Genomic DNA, 15991 nt, shown 5'->3' on the forward strand with positions numbered 1-15991 from the left:
AATGGCTACTGAGAAATAGCATGGCCGGTCTTACTGAGCCCTATGAGTCCCCCATGTATGGCAACTGGCCATAGAGCACGCGTAAGACCCATGGGGCCAGGCTACACGGAAAACAGTGACAGAAAAAAACAGTGACAGAAAAGCAAGCAGAGAAAACAGCGCCATTTTCATTGCCAACGTGAGTAGTATTTCTTCAGACACTGTGAGCATTTCTAATGTCTGAAAGACTAGTAGAAGCATACAAAAAATGGGAAAGGTAATTTTTATAATGCTAAAGCCTAGTTGATTAGAAAAAGTGTTTTTAATTCTCTAATTCAAGGGCACACCATGTTTTTGATGGCAAGTAAACAGATAAACGCCTCACAGAGGCGGGGATATATTAATATCACAACCCTCCCCCATGACAAGCAGCTTCTGAGAAGGACTTCCGTGTGTGCAGGGATGCCACAATGCTGCGCTGGGATCTGTTGCACCATACCTGGGTGGGGCCAGCTACAGGAGAAGCTGGTTTGGAGGCCGCTCCGGGTTCTCCTGCGGCCAGGGGACTGACTGCCACTCGACCAGGCACACCCACTACAAATGCAAAAACGAAGGGCTGGCACACAAAACTACTGGCATGCCCTCTAGAGGCCCTCCTTCACTGGCATGCTTCCTGGAGCATCCTTGGCTTTCACAAGCACATTTCTAGAATATGTCAACTCAAGTCTAAATCATTCATAACCAACAGTGAGGCATTCCTGTTGAGGCCATGATCTGAAGTGAACGTCAGGGTCTGACTCTTTGCCAAGAGCCCTGTGTGCACCTCAAACCTCCCCACCATCCCTCTGAGCAGCAGCCACATGGGCCCTATGCTCTGCTGTCCTTGACATCTCGGCAGCATCAACCCTGTGTGCCCTGTACAGAGGGATGCCAGGGCCCAGGACAGTCTGCTCCCATCAGCCAAGCCATGTAGCCCGTCTTGACAGACACTTCTCCACAAGGACTGTGAAGGGGGTAGCTGAGGTCAGTCGTCAGTTCTCAGTGAAGGATCCACTTGCAGGGAGCAAGGGAAAGGGTTAAGATGACTAGAACCCAGTGGCTGGACTGGTGTCAGGTTGGGAGTCTGGGGCCTCACAGAACGGGACTGAGCACCCTCTAGGGAGAGAAAACCTGAAGTATGAAGCCAACCAAATACAAGTAGAACTGCAGGTGGTCCAGCTGGACACAGAGCAGTGACCAGGACCCTCCAGTACCCACACCACCAACAGAGCCCCTGACAGAGATGCAGTGTAGTGACCAGGGGTTCCAGTTAGGAGAGGTCCTTGCCACCTCCACACATCAACCTGAAGAAGTGCCCATGTGCAACAGGTGTGCTCCCCAGCAAGCACTGCGGGAGGGTGGGTATGTCTGAAGCAAGGGACCCTGGTAGGAAGCAGGCAGTGGGGGTGCTGGAAGGAGCACCAGCCAGCTGGCAGGAACAACCCTATTCTGTTACCTGACCGAGGGAAATTCTAGCATGTTCCCTAAATGTATTTGTAACATGAACAAGCAAAATTTCTCATGATTCCAAGTCTCTTGTTAGAGCAAAATCAAAACAAAAAGTCTTAAGGTGAGTGACGGCCGGTTGTATTCAACCAGGACCTTTGGGAACAAAAGAGAAAAGAGACGTAGCAGACACGGGCCGCCTGCGGAAATCAGAGGCAGCCACAAACAGGACTGTCGGGTTCTGGGGCCTTGCAGAACCCATCAACATCCTCCACCTGCCTCAGAAGCAAAAAGAGTTGGTAAGTGGTTTCAAAGCCAAGTATCCCCCAAGCTCTCCACTCTACCTGGCGGGGTCACAGGCGTGGGGCTTGGGCCACTGGCTGGAGGCTTGCTTCCCAGGGCATTCAGGGCACCCGCCTGAGACACGGTCTGCATCACCACAGGGCCAGGAGGGCGCAGGTAGGACTGCCCAGGCGCCGACACAATCTGGAGCACACTGCCTGCAAGCAAAAGGCACGGGTCAGTCACGAGGTGCCTGTGCCTTCCATCCCCTAGCCACACCCACTTCCAAAGGCACAGAATGAGGTGAGAAACCAAAAATCCAGAATCAAATTTACTCCAGTGAGGCAACACAAAGTTCAGTTTGCTGGAGAAAGATGGAACTACTTCATTCTCAATGAATGAAAACTCTGAGGATCAAAGACACTTGGCTTAATGTCAAGAAAAACTTCTGCAACTCCTTGCAATGCCAGATTTCAGGCAGTGAGGCAGGTTCCCACTCACTGTCTGCTCCAAGCCTGAGCCATCATGCGGGGGTGGGGGTGGGGGGTTCCTGCCCCCAAATCACACACTGGGTGCGTGCCAGCTGGTCAAGCTGGATGAAGAAATATCAAAAATCTCTGTGGCTCTATAACCACTGTTTAAAAAAACCTGCCATTTCCAGCCTCTGTGTGATTTAGTCCTGAAGTCCTCTACTCTGGAATTATACTCTACAAAAACTAGAGTGCACCTGAAATTCTTAAGAGATGGCCTCGCCTTTCTGGTCAAAAAACTGGAGAAATATGGAGTAAATCAAATGAAACTTTTTTTTTTTTTTTTTTGCTGCAGGCTTCCTGGGGGCCTCCACTCTGCTAACATGTGACCCTGGTGTCCACATGGAACACCCCAGACTGGGCTGACAACTGAACTGTCCACCCTGACAGGAGTCATAAACACATGTCTGGGAGGCTGCTAGGGGAGGTGGCCGGACCCCACCTCTGGGAGCTCTGGCCAAGTCACTGAGGACGAAATTTAACATCCCACTCAAACTGTATCCCCTTGTTTCCTCCAAGAAGCAGTTACTGCAGGAACACACCGCTCTCAGCCAGAGGCAGTCTGGAAGTTTTAAAGTGTGTACATAAAAGAAAATAATTTCTCCTATGTAAATTGCTAGTCTTTTAGAGTTTTGAGGGCAATTTACCTCACACTAAAATCTGAAAGGAGCAATTATTTCTGTTTCGATTTTTAGAATAGGAAACCGTATTCGAAAAATTTTTAAATACTATCCTCTATATAACATGGGCCAAGGGCCAGGCCACTGGGTGATTTACGAGTCACCTCCCTCATTTAGAACACCTACAAGGTGAGACTCATTTAGGCCATTGCCAGGTGAAGCACCTGCGCTAAAGGGGCCAGAATCAAGCCACAGCGGGCACCCCAGTCAAGCCCCTGCGGGGTCACCACCCATCAGAGAGCCTTGCCTTGGAGCTGTAGGGGCTGGCCGGCCGTGAGCTGCCGGAGCTGGCTGTGCGACAAGGTGAACTTGTTGCCTTGGAACTGCAGTGTCACGGGGGTCTCTGGCTGGGCGACGCGGCTCGGCGGGCCTGCGAGGGAAGCCAGTTGGGCTATTTTGACCACCTCCCCACCTGCAGAGATGCAGACGAAATGGGAATGAACATTCTTTGGAAGGGTTGGCGACTGCTATACTGACAATCACTTGTCACAGAGAATGACCGTCTGTAGCAAACTAAAGTGTCACAGGAACGTTCATTAGGTATTGCTTTCTAACACTTTCAGAAGATATTTTAATAGAAAAGAAAAAACAATTAGAATTAACACCAGGTTTTAATGGTCAACTTACTTAATCCTAACTGGTAGAAATTTTAGAATATCAGATATTAATAATTAACCAAACCATTAAGGAACATTTTACTTTTCTTTCCAAACAAGTAGCAAACATCAAAAGTTAACAGAAATATACTGGCCATACACTTTGAAACTCTCATATCAACCTCTTCATTTCAGAATACTTTTAAAATGTGAGAAAGTACATATCCAATTTAGCTCACAGAGACAAATGAGATTTTATCACTACAAATATAGAACACAGAACTAGCTTCAATTATACCCATAACCTTTTCAAAATTTGGCAATGTATTTAAGTACATAAATACATCACACTTTACGATACAATATTCACAGTAATTTGAACTAGATCGTAGAATTTGGTCTACAATTCTAACTGAAAAAATGCAAAATTTAATAGTGCTTAAATTCTTTCAAACAGAACTCAGATGAGATCATATGTACCTAACTCAAAAAGATACTACATTCAAGCTGGAATTGAGCAACAGCTTCAAAGGTTTCTTTAAACCCAATGGTTGATATTCGAGTCTAAATGTTCCTCCCATGAAATTCATGCCAGAATTATTAGTGATACTATAAAGAGAATAGTTAGCCAAAGACTAGAAAAACGCCGAAGGATATGTTGCCCACAGAAACCGTAAACAAGGGAGGGGAAACAGAAAAGGAGACGCAGAGATTTGTGCACAGAAACATGACTCTTCCATGAGCTCCCCTCAGTCCAAAAGTGGGGGCGCCAGAGTGGAAGGTGGCCTGGCCCCTCACACTCCCCTAAGCACGGCTCCTGCAATACACCCCTCAGGACTACTACCTCAGGCCAAAAACACCCACAAAACACATGTAAGGGCTCTCCTGCCCTGGGCAATGAACCAGGATAAGTGCTCTTCATCTGCTGGCATGAAAGAGGGGCGTGACACAAGAGAAAACTAACGTAACTCAGGGTCTCCTCATGACCCTACTTCCCTCTCCTGTCTTTCCAGAGAAGCCTCAACATAACTTGTTGTGTCAACAAATAAAGTGCTCCAGGTGGTATCTGAGAAATGGTGTAGCCCAGATAGTTCTGTCAGTACACTTCTGACTGCAGCATGGACAGAGGGAGTAGGCTAATCACACTGGCCACAATAAAAAGTTCTATTTAAAAATGTCAGTGACCTACTGCAAAACGTCTCACTTAAGTAATAACTCACTGCAGCTTCAAATCTGGGGATAAACCCAGAGACTAGCAGGAAGTGGGACTGCAGTTCACAGGCTTTCCTTCCCCTGCCCTTTGCTCTCTGAGGGGCCCTGGAGGCTGACAGGACGAGCCCAAGGCTTGCTAAGGAGAAGTGCCAGCCTCAGCCACCAAGGCGGAGCACAAGCCCAGGAGGGAAGCAGAGCTGATGGACGGGGCCACGAGAAAGGACAGAGAGAGGACAAGACCCTGGACCCTGGCCCTGAGTGGGGCCTCCCTCTGTAGGCCAAGGGCTAGAAAGGACAGTGTGGCGAAAGGCAGCACCGGACACAGGGTCAGGGAGACGAAGGGAGTGGACAGCAAGGCTCTTCACACGCCGCTGATCTGAATACAACGTCCTTGTGCAAAGAGGTGGCAGACCAGGGAGAGGCGAGGCCACTTACTCGGCAGGCGCGCCTGGGCCTGCGAGGTGAGCACCAGCCCCTGAGGCAGCGCGCTCTGCCCGGCCGGGTGCGAGGGGGCCTGGGGCTGGGGCTGGGGTGGGCCCGGGGCGGAGGCTGGGACAGTGGTCTGAGCCCGCAGTTTCGCAGGATGGGCTGGGCTAGGTGCTGTGCTGAAGGTCGAGGTAGGCTGGTGTCTCGGAGCACCGGTGGAGGCCTGAGAGGTCTGAAACGGGGCTGCTGCCGCTGCAATTGATAAGGTTGGTTTGTGCAAAGCTGTTAGAGGTTCTTCATACAATGCAGTATTAAATCCGAATTTTAAAGAAATAAAACAAACAGTATTTCTTTCACACCACCTCTCCAATGAGAAGCCCTCCCTAAAAGGGGGGCGGGATGGCCTATGGGATGAGAAAATCTAATTTTTTATATGTTGTTAACTATTTTTACTTTACGTTCACCATCCTGCTACATGGTGTGCTTCTGGAGTAAACGGAGTGTCAAAAGTCGGCCCTTAGATACATCATGAGAGCCATGTCCTCACCACACGAGAAGGTAGGCAGCACTGGCCCCCTGGCTTCCCAAAGAGCTCTTACAACAAGCTGCTCTGGCATTTATGAAGATCTCAGAAAAACATGGGACGTGACCCCACAGATAAGGGTTACAAGACTATTTATTACCTTTCCTGCTGTTTAACCCTATCCTTCTTCACAGTAAGCAGGTTACGTTGAAGTGGTGGCACTGAACACAAGAGCAGACTTCCTCAGAAGTTTCTTAAATGACTTTTGACGTGTATTTCCCGACATAAAAGAGAACGTTTCTGCTGAGGTACATTTTCACCATCACATCAACAGTGACTCAACGAAGAATGTAATGTCTTATACAATTCAAAGACATGAAAAAAACTAAACTCATGTAAGAACTACACATGGTCTCCTGGGAGAATCAGAGCAGACAGTCCCACTCCTGCTCAGAGGAGTGGTCACACATCCCCGTGGGGCCGGGGAAACTGCGAGAGGAATTTCTTCCACAAAAACCCTTTGTGATGCCGAGCACAGCCCCCTGAGAAGCATACCTTTTGCATCCGGATTTGCAGAGAATGTGGCAATGGGTGGCCGTCCTCGAACGTGGCCCTGTGGCGTGGCCGTGGCTGTGGCAGGGGTGGCCGTCCGGGGTGGGTGTGTGTTGGGGAAAGCCACGGTGCGGCCCTCAGGCTTCTGGCCATACTGCACAGCCTGGAACAACCTGGACGCCCATGTGCACGGGCAGGGAGACGTGGACACTGCTGAGACGCGAAGGCAGGGCCCCCTAGATGGGCGCTGGGGACCTAGGGCCACCTGAGGGCAGAGGGCTTCCCACCTCAGGGGCAGTTTAAATAGGGAGATTTCTAAATACAGTATTAAGAAGCAGCCGCTCATCAAGGACAGGGAGAGGGGTGCTTAATACACAAAAGTGGTACCTCTACCCCTGCAATGCTTAGGCAACATTCAGGAGTGAATGTGATGGCAGTTTTTAGGTTTCCATGAATGTGGACTAGAAAAATTATATCTAACACAAAGTCCATTAGACTACTCTTTTGATTAAGAGTCAAGCAGAGTGAAAAGTCAACGTGCACAATTAGGTAACAAGAAACAGCAGAAATGATAAAGGCACCTCATAGGTGCCAGTGGGGAAAACTTAAAGCGAGAGCCACAACACAGCTTCCCTGTCTGACTTTTTCACAAGGCAATGTGCTCTTCACGTTTCTTTCACCTAGAAACCGTAATGGCAGGAATTTTGTATTTTCAAAACCCCTGTGCAATGCAACAGGTGGAGACAGCCAGCAGAAGCAACTAAATGAGGCTGCAACAGCCCAGAGAGGACTTTGGCTTCACCGCCCAGGCTCTGTATTTAACTGAGGGCTGCAGGGCTCCTGCGAGTGCAGGCAAGGAAGCTGAGGGAAGGGCGGTCAGACCCAAGTCGTCAAGTAAGTCACATCAAGAAAAGGCAGTAAGAACAGGCTGCCAACCGCAGCGCTGGCCCGTTTCTCTCTAAATCACCAACCTGCTTTTTCCTTTGTTTCTGACTGGTGCCCAGAATTGTGCATAAATCCAACTCATGGATTTTGCCTACCTCGCCTACTTCAAGTCATTTGTGTTTTGAGTTCATCGTCTAGGGTGCCTGCTCCGTCTAGTCTCATGGCACCTGCAAGATGTCCCTTTTTACCCCGGACACTGTAGCCGGGGTGGAGCCTCTGCCAGACCTCAGGGCCCCACCCCCACCCCCACAGCACTCAGGGACCCCAATCCTGCCCCCACAGTACCCCCTCTGCCCTCCTACTCTGACAGCTGTCACTAGAGCCTGCACCAGGTTACAGGCAGTCTGACTGCCCCGTCTCTGACCACCTCCCCACGGACAGCCCTCCCAAAGCCCAGCGCTTCTCCAAAATGATGAAAAGGCTACTCTTCAGGCAGCCGAGTGGCCACACTGGCCTGTCCACACTTGCTGCTTATCCCAGAAACCAAGCACACCGGGGCATTTCGAGGAGAAGCAGGTAACCAGATTAGACGATTAGCCTTTCTCTTCACAAGCTGTAGCCCAAGTTCTCATGTGGAACTCAAACCCATTCATCCCAGTTCTCCCTGAGAGGCCAGGGTCTCTTTCAGCAGGAGGAAGAGGGGATGCCACCCGGACCCCACGACCCACAGCCAGCCAAGACCCAGTCAGAGGCAGCCAGTGAGCAGGAAGCACCGCTCCACATCACGCCACACACCTGCTGGGCTTCAGTCTGACGGCCGCCGGCCTGCTTGATGGTGGCGGCGCAGTGAACAGTTCCTCAAAGAGTTTCCGTGTCACCTTCTTCTTACCCAGCAGTTCTGCCTCATGGCGAGTCATTTTATTTTCTAAGCCAAGAAGATCAAAAATAGAAAGGTCCGTTTCCTAAGGAAAAAAAGAAAACAATTTTGCTACATGAGGCAGGAAAAAAAATGACTAGGAATCAAAGTGGATTCCAAACTGGGAAGGACAGGCCCTTACTGGCCATCTTTCCAAGAGACGCCCAGCGGGACTTGGTGTGCTCGGTTCCACTTTTTGTTTTTTTTTTTTTTTGATGTGAACCATTTTTAGTCTTTAATGAGTTTGTTACAATATTGCTTCTGTTTTATGTTCTGGATTTTTGGCCATGAAGCATGTGAGATCTTAGCTCCTGACCAAGGATTGAACTCACAGTCCCTACATTAGAAGGTAAAATCTCGACCACTGGACCACAGTCAAGTCCCAAGTTCCCCATCAGTAATATGGGAGTGATGGCACGTGGTCATCCCGAGAGGCAGTGGGAAAGAAGAGGGCGGCACTTAGAGACAGAATAGACTCGGCAGAGGAGAGGAACGAGCCTGGGAAACGCTGGTCTAAGCAGACGGAGATGCTCGGTCTTGTCAAGGCGGGGCTGGGAAGAGACCCCAGTGTGCTGGTGTGGGTGCCGTGGGCATGTGGCATGTCTTTGTGTCCAGAGCCCTGGGGAAGCTTGCTCCATCTGTTCTTCTCTTGGGACTTTCTCACTCCCACCAGGATGGTGGGAATCAAAGAGGAGGGACAGCAGGTGTGGGCAAGGAAGTGGAGACATGAAAGCCCTCATCCCTTCACACATGGATGGGGATGGGAAACTGAGCAACTACTGTGGAAAATAGTCTGGTAACTCATCTAAAGGTTAAACATGGACTCAACACATGACCCCACAATTTTTCACCTGTCACACATGTGCCCACGAGAAGAGAGCCCCACAAGAAGGGAGCCCCACATCCATACAAAACTTGTACATGAATGTGCACTCAGTGGCTAAAGAAGTGTAAACCACCTAAGTGTCCATCAGCCTGTGGACAGATGAACATAATGTGGTCCATCCAGACAACAGAGAAAAGAGATTATGACACATGATGCAACATGGAGGAACTCTGAAAACACTACGCTCAGTGAAGTAAGCCACTGACGTGAACTATTTGGACCAGAGGAATCCACAGGGTCAGACGCAGGTGGGTAGTGGGGAGGGGGAGGGAGAATGGGAGTGACAGTGTGCGTGGATTTTCTTTGAGGCAATGAAATGCTCTAGCATTAGTTGTGATGCTTGCACAATTCTATGAATATACTAAAACCAACAAACTGTACATTTCAGAACAGTGAGTTTTATGGCAGTGAGTTATCTCAACTAAGCTGTTTTGAAAATGAACACACAATATAAAGACTTCCATTCATGAAACATTTCCCCACCTAAGCAGTATCTTCAGGTAACCTGCTTCTGACTCATCTTTATCCTCACGGCTCAGGTCTTCTCTAACTCAACAAAGGACACATCCCTACGTTAAGAGTAGTGATCACAGTGGCAGCACGACATCCCTCACACTAACTCACCATAAACTGCTCACCAACCAGCCCCTTCTTCAGACCATCATGTACATTAACTGACTCCTCACAAGCGCCTGGTGTGCTGAGGAGACCGAGGCCAACTGAGCACCCAAAGCCGCACCCCTGACGAGGCAGAGCCGGGACCTCCACCCATAACGATCTGGCCCCAGGGTCGTATGCTAAACCTGCACAAGTCTATCCAGGCCACAGAGCTGTTCCCGTTCCTCAGTGTACGTGAGACCTGATCCCTGGTCCTCGGAGTAGAGGCAGCAAAGGGGAACTCAGGCACCAGCCTGCCAGTGGCCTGGCTGGTGGTCAGGGCACGCTCTCAGTCTCCCGTGTGGAAGCCAGCGTAGGAATGCTGGCCCCCGAGGGCACAGCCCCACCCTACTGACCCGTGAGTTCAGCACACTTGTGTTGGGAATCACCTGACCTAACCCAATCTGTTCTGTTTTAAAATTTGGGGTTTTCAAAAACTTTCATACCCCCAAATTCAAACACAGAAAGGTATACAACTATACCTTTTTTGGTTAAAAACAACCAAATTTCCCCACCTAGGGATAGTTGTGTGTGTATGGTTAGTTGCTAGCTGTATCCAACTCCTTCCAACCCCCAGGGGCTGCAGTCTGCTGGGCTTCTCTGTCCATGGGATTCTCCAGGCAAGAACACCTGAGTGGACTGTCATGTCCTCCTCCACGGGCTCTTCCCAACCCAGGGATCAAACCCAGGATAGACTGTTTATCACTGTGCCACCTGGGAAGCCTTAGGTATAGCTACTAATATTTTAATAAAAAGACCTGGGTCCCCACCCCCAAATTACACCTATGAAAACACCCCAAGGGTCCTGCAGTTCTAAGTCCCGCTCTCCTTCACACACTCTGCTGTTGCTCACAGGCCAACAGCCAGGGAGGAAAACCCTCAAAGCATCCTTCACATCGTGGGCTCGCCCCTCGGGTCCATTCCAAAGCAGGTTCTGGGTCCAGGGCAAGGCCCATCACAAACGCCCTTGATGTTGCCCAGCATCCGGCAATGCAGAACACAGGACACAAGTTAGTGGACACTGATGTCCAGAAGCTCCTGGAACAGAGCTCAATGGAGACCCCTCTGGCACCCTCTCTGTACCTTCCAGAAGTCTCTGTCAAGCGCCTTCAGGACGAGCGAGGCGGAGCGGTACTGCAGCGGCCCTGCCGTGTAGGAGGACTCCGGGAGCCGGGGTGCCACCAGCCCAGGGTGGTTGCAGATCCGCTGTAGCCTCAGGAGGATGCTCAGCACGTCCACAAAGTGCCCGCTCTTCAGCGCTTCCTGGGTCCTACGCACATGCAGGAAGAGATAGGAGCATTGCCAGGGGTGCAAACATGTGCCAGCTGGGCTTCTCCCCGTCTGCTATCCCCATCTATGAACGCACAGCTGGTGCATCCCCTTGACCTGGTGAGTAAATCTGCCACATGCCAACCCACCTCCATGAGGTTGTGGTTCTGAGACTGGCTCACCACCCCATGAGAGAGGACGGGAGGCCAGAGAGCCAGGGTACGGGTTAGACGTCGGGGCACCCTCCATGGCATGCCCCCAAAGAGCAACAGGGCAGGTGTCCCAAAGAGCCCAGGGGTCTGTCTGGGTCGGGGAAGGAATGCCCTGACTCCACACGAGTCCTTTCACATGGCGGCATGCTGTGCTCCTCCTGGGCCGGCTATGGGCAGAGCCTCTGACAGGACCAGGGAGGAGATAGGACTGTTGAGCCCGAGAGGAGCGTGGCCTCCAGCTCCAGGCACCCACCTCCCGAAAAGGAGCCTTCTAAAAGACCAGAGGAGGCCCTGCTCCGTGCGGGCAGAGAGGGTGGTGGGGGGCACACTCACCCAGGCTGCAGGATGACATCCTCGTACAAGGCCTTCTGTCGATTGGAGAGGCGGCACTTGAGGACATGCTCATATTTCTTCGTCAGCTGCTTCTCTACGTCTCTCTTAGTTCTCCGCAAAATGAAGGGCTGTGTCACCTGAAAAGAGAGAGCTCTCCATTGTTTCCTTTCCAAAAACAGTGTCACAGCCATGCTACGTCAGGGGCCCGCGGGCGCGTACCCGGTGCAGCCGGATGACCACTTTGTGATAGTAGTCCTGGTTCTCCTCGTTGGGGGCCTTCAGGGGGAAGTGCAGGTAGGGCCTGGAGATGCCGGGGATGAGGAAGTGCACCATGGTCCACAGCTCCAGGAAGGTGTTGTGCAGGGGCGCGTCGATGAGGAGCAGGCGCTGCTGGCTGAGTACAGGCGGAGAGACGACTCAGGGTGGGCACAGAATCGCTCTCTCTGACAATACTCAAGGAGAGGGACAGTGATCCTGTGGAGCCTGCACACATGCGTGCGCACACACAAATTAAGTTAATGAACTGAATTAGGCAAGTGCCTTGGGTCTCCTCAGCCCTCAAGTGCTGAGACAGAGGTGAGGGGGAGTCCTTGCAGCTGAAAGGCCATTTGGGGGTCTGCAATTCCCTACAGTTCCTCCAAGGAACCTTTACATCAGCAACACAGAGCACAGGGCACGTGGCAGGGGCAGTCAGACCTCTGCAGGGTGAACACGGCCTCCCAGTGCCTCTCGGTCATGCCCTTCACGCGCTGCATCTCATCGATGACCAGGCACTTCCAGCGCACCCGCGTGAAGGACGCGAAGCCCTTGAAGAACTGCTTGTAGGATGTGATGCAGATGTTGAAGCTGTTGGGCTCCGTCCACTCCTGCAGCACACAAGCCAGGCCTCACCACCTCCTCGGGCGCAAGCCGTCGGGAGAGGATTCACCACCCACTTACCCTGTCCCCATCACCGTCACTCCACTCTTTTTTCTTAATAATTTGCTGCCACCACATAGAAAATGGCTGTTTGTATTTTTAGGATCTTTTTTCTCTAGGAGGCTAAGGCCCTCGTGTGGACAAATTAAGAAACTGCTTTGGGGGCATTAACAATTGCTTTTGGAAAATACAATAGCACGCAGTATCCTGAAGTGGGGCTTGTCTTCATGGTATATAATCTTAGTGAGGGAAACATACATTCAGAAGCTGACAGGAAACACGAATAGCTATGTTGCAACTGACTACATTTAAGGTTTTAAAGAGCAGTAACCCGAGATCGTAAAAATAAAAAAGAAAAAGCCAAGAAGAGACACCTCAGAGAAAAACACTTTTTTAGTAACTACTACTCAACACAGTAGAGTTTAACCATAAGCCATATTTTTCTCTTCAATGAATAACTGATCTGGAACATTTACTTAGAATCTAGTACTAGAAACTACTGGGCAGAAAATAGATACAAGTCCAAATCTGTTTCAGAAGCTCTTCTGTTTGTCACAAATACTCCTTATAAACACGTCCATGGGAATTATTTATGGATTTATAATTCAGAACCCAGGATGCATCACAATTTCTCATTTCTGCCTGTGATAACCAACAGATTTATGGTTTAAAAGGATGGTAGCCCCTCCAGAGACCACCTGAGCTCTGCGGGGCGCGGGGGGAACCCTGCAGGCCAGTTTACTAAGTATGGTCTGTTGCTTCCGGGGGCTCCAAGTCCAGACAACTACAAGGTCTGGGGTCTCACAAATGAGTGGTTTACAATAATTACACTAACAAGCATATGCTAACACTTTGAAGTTTGCTTATTATAGAAATTAAGATACTTTTCTGTTTCATTCTTTTTCACGTTTAAAATAACATACCTGTCTCTTTGCCTTGAGTTCTCTATGGCTGCCAACATACAAGAGCGTTTTGAGCCCCGGACACCAACGCTTCAACTCGAGCTCCCACTTGAGTATGTTGCAGCTCCTCACAATGACAAGGTGAGGGCCCCAGTTGCCTACAAAGGAGACAGAAGTTTCCTGTGTAACAAAAGCCGTGTGTCCAGTCCAGGCGCCCAGCACTGTGCCTGGTGAGCAAGTGTGTGGGGGAGTCCAGGCACGACTAGAGCAGGCATCACCGGGGACGGAGGGCTGTCCTCCATCCTCCCTACAGAGCAGGACAACATGCTGTGTCTCCACTCCCAGCGCCGCCACAGGGCACACTCCACAGAGGTGCTGAAAACGTAAGTGCCCAGTAAAATGACAATTTATTCAAAACCATGGCCCACTAATGTAACGGGGGTGAAGAACCCTCATCTACACAAAACAATGCTCAAAAAGGAAGAAACCTCAGGCAGGAGCTCTGAACCCAGCACTTGGCAAGCCTCGCTACCCAGGATGGCCCTCCGTCACCCCCACACTATGGGCGCTGGTCCAACATTCATGCTTATGACGGTTGCCAACTGCTAATCAGAACACACCCAAACCATCCCAACCCATCCCAAACCACACAGTTTCAATCTCATTCTCCAGAAAAGTAAGGCTGTTTAAATTACTAGAGTAATACACACATAAATTTCAACTCCTGTGCTATAAAATAAACCTAAACCAAGTTAAAAATCAGGAACGGCAGACTTGGAAAAAATACCTGTAATGCACACATCTATAGGCATAACAGCTAATATGCAAAGTATTATACTGATCCTTAAAAAGAATTATCCAAATGGAAGAAAATATATGCACACAACGTGACTGACAAAGGGTTAACATTCAAAACATATAAACAGTAACTTGAAGATATGCTCAGCGCTGCTCATCATTAGAGAAGTGCACATCAATACCACCACCTTGCTCTGGTCAGGAGGGCCATCATCAAAGAGTCCACAAGCAGGACTTCCCCAGCAGTCCACTGGTTAGGACTCCATGCTGCCAATGCAGCAGGCACAGGTTTGATCCCTGGTCGGGGAACGAAGATCCCACATGCCACACGGCATAGCCAAAGAAAAAAGTCTACAAGCAATAAAAGTTGGAGAGGGTGTAGAGAAAAGGGAACCCTCCTACATTGTTGGTGGGAATATAAATTGGTGCAACTGCAGTGGAAAACAGGTGTTCCTTGGGAGTTCCTTAAAAAGACTAAAAACAGAGCTCTACCACAAGATCTTGCAATCCCACCCCTGGGTATATATCCAGAGAAATCTCTATTAGAAAAGAGTGAAGGAAGCTAGGAAGAGAAAAACAAATATAACATGGCATAGTGTAGAATCTACAATACTGATACAGAAAAATTTATTTGCAAAGCAGAAATAAGACACAAACGCAGAGAACAAACATATGGACAACAAGGGGAGAAGGGGGGTGGGGAGGAATGAATCGTGAGGCTGGGTTTATACTATGTATAAAACAGAAATTAAGGAAAACCTACTGCAGGAAAGAGAAGTCTACTCAATATTCTGTGGTGGTCTAAACGAGAGGAAAATCCAAAGCACGATATATGTGTGTGTGTGTATATATAAAACATTCACTTCACTGCACAGTAGAAAATAACACAACACTGTATAAAGCAACTGTACTCCAATAAAAATAAAAAATATTAAATAAAAAAAGAAAGAACAGATACTGCATCCAATGTCCACAGAAGCACTATTTCAACAGTCAAGACAAGGAAGCAAAAAAAAAAAAAAAGACAAGGAAACAATGTGAATGTCCATCAACAAATGAATGACAAAGATGATGTGGTGTGTGTGTGTGGACACACACATGGGGACACACACACACACACACACACACACACACACACACACACACACACAGAGTGGAATACTACTCAGCCATAAAAAAGAATGAAATAATGCCATCTGCAGCAACATGGATGGACCTAGATATCATCAAACTGAGTGAAGTAAGTCAGAGAGAAACAAACATTATGTTATCACTTATATTTGCAATCTAGAAAGTATATATAAAAATATATGTACCCAAAAAAAAAAAATATATATGTACCCTGAAAAAAATACTAATATACATATAATACTGAATCACTTTGCTGTACACCTGAAACTAACACAATAATGTAAATCAAATATACTTCAATTAAATGAAGAAAAAAAACCAGCCAAGAGGAAAATGAACAAGCAAGTGAACTGAAATTTCAGAAAGGACAGGAATTCCCTGGCAGTACAGTGGCTAAGACTCCGTCAGTGCTGAGGGCCCAGGTTCAATCCCTAGTCAGAAAACTAAGATCTCATAAGCTATGTGGCAGTCAAGAAAGAAAAAGAGAGAGAGGAACTTCACAAAGGAAAAAAGACAAGCAGACAGTAACTCTGAAAGGCAGGACTTTACAAGTATAGAAACGCAAACCAACCCCAGTGGCCCTTTCCTCCCAGTGAAAAACAAGATTTTTTTTTTTAACTAGCATTTAGCATATTGTTCCACTTCTGGAGAGGAGCAGAGTGTCCACAAATGTGTTTATGAACATGTCTGTTGACACTTGGGCGAAACAGGGCAGGACTCGCCCCAGACTGCCCTGAGGGGTCACCACTGGGGGTGGAAGCAGGTGCATGTGGACAGCTGCAGCCTGTTGTTTTACTTTAAAAAGAAAAGAAGGTGGTG

At 49.0% G+C, this 15991-nt stretch overlaps 1 protein-coding gene and 1 non-coding gene across 2 annotated transcripts in view; both read right to left on the bottom strand.

Moving 5' to 3' along the window:
• The window catches only part of EP400 (E1A binding protein p400), an 88155-nt gene that overhangs the window by 38987 nt on the left and 33177 nt on the right, over nt 1-15991 (bottom strand). Inside the window, 11 exon segments of the mRNA NM_001206859.1 lie at nt 479-573; nt 1809-1964; nt 3204-3368; nt 5200-5442; nt 6269-6438; nt 7946-8112; nt 10693-10879; nt 11424-11560; nt 11643-11817; nt 12120-12289; nt 13265-13401. Coding sequence (NP_001193788.1) covers nt 479-573; nt 1809-1964; nt 3204-3368; nt 5200-5442; nt 6269-6438; nt 7946-8112; nt 10693-10879; nt 11424-11560; nt 11643-11817; nt 12120-12289; nt 13265-13401 — 1802 coding nt within the window.
• On the bottom strand, nt 11807-11890 carry MIR6520 (microRNA mir-6520). Its single transcript, NR_107757.1, has one exon. It is a non-coding gene; the product is annotated as a microRNA mir-6520 (primary transcript).

Source organism: Bos taurus, chromosome 17 (genome assembly GCF_002263795.3).
Source record: "Bos taurus isolate L1 Dominette 01449 registration number 42190680 breed Hereford chromosome 17, ARS-UCD2.0, whole genome shotgun sequence".
Lineage (NCBI taxonomy): Eukaryota > Metazoa > Chordata > Mammalia > Artiodactyla > Bovidae > Bos > Bos taurus.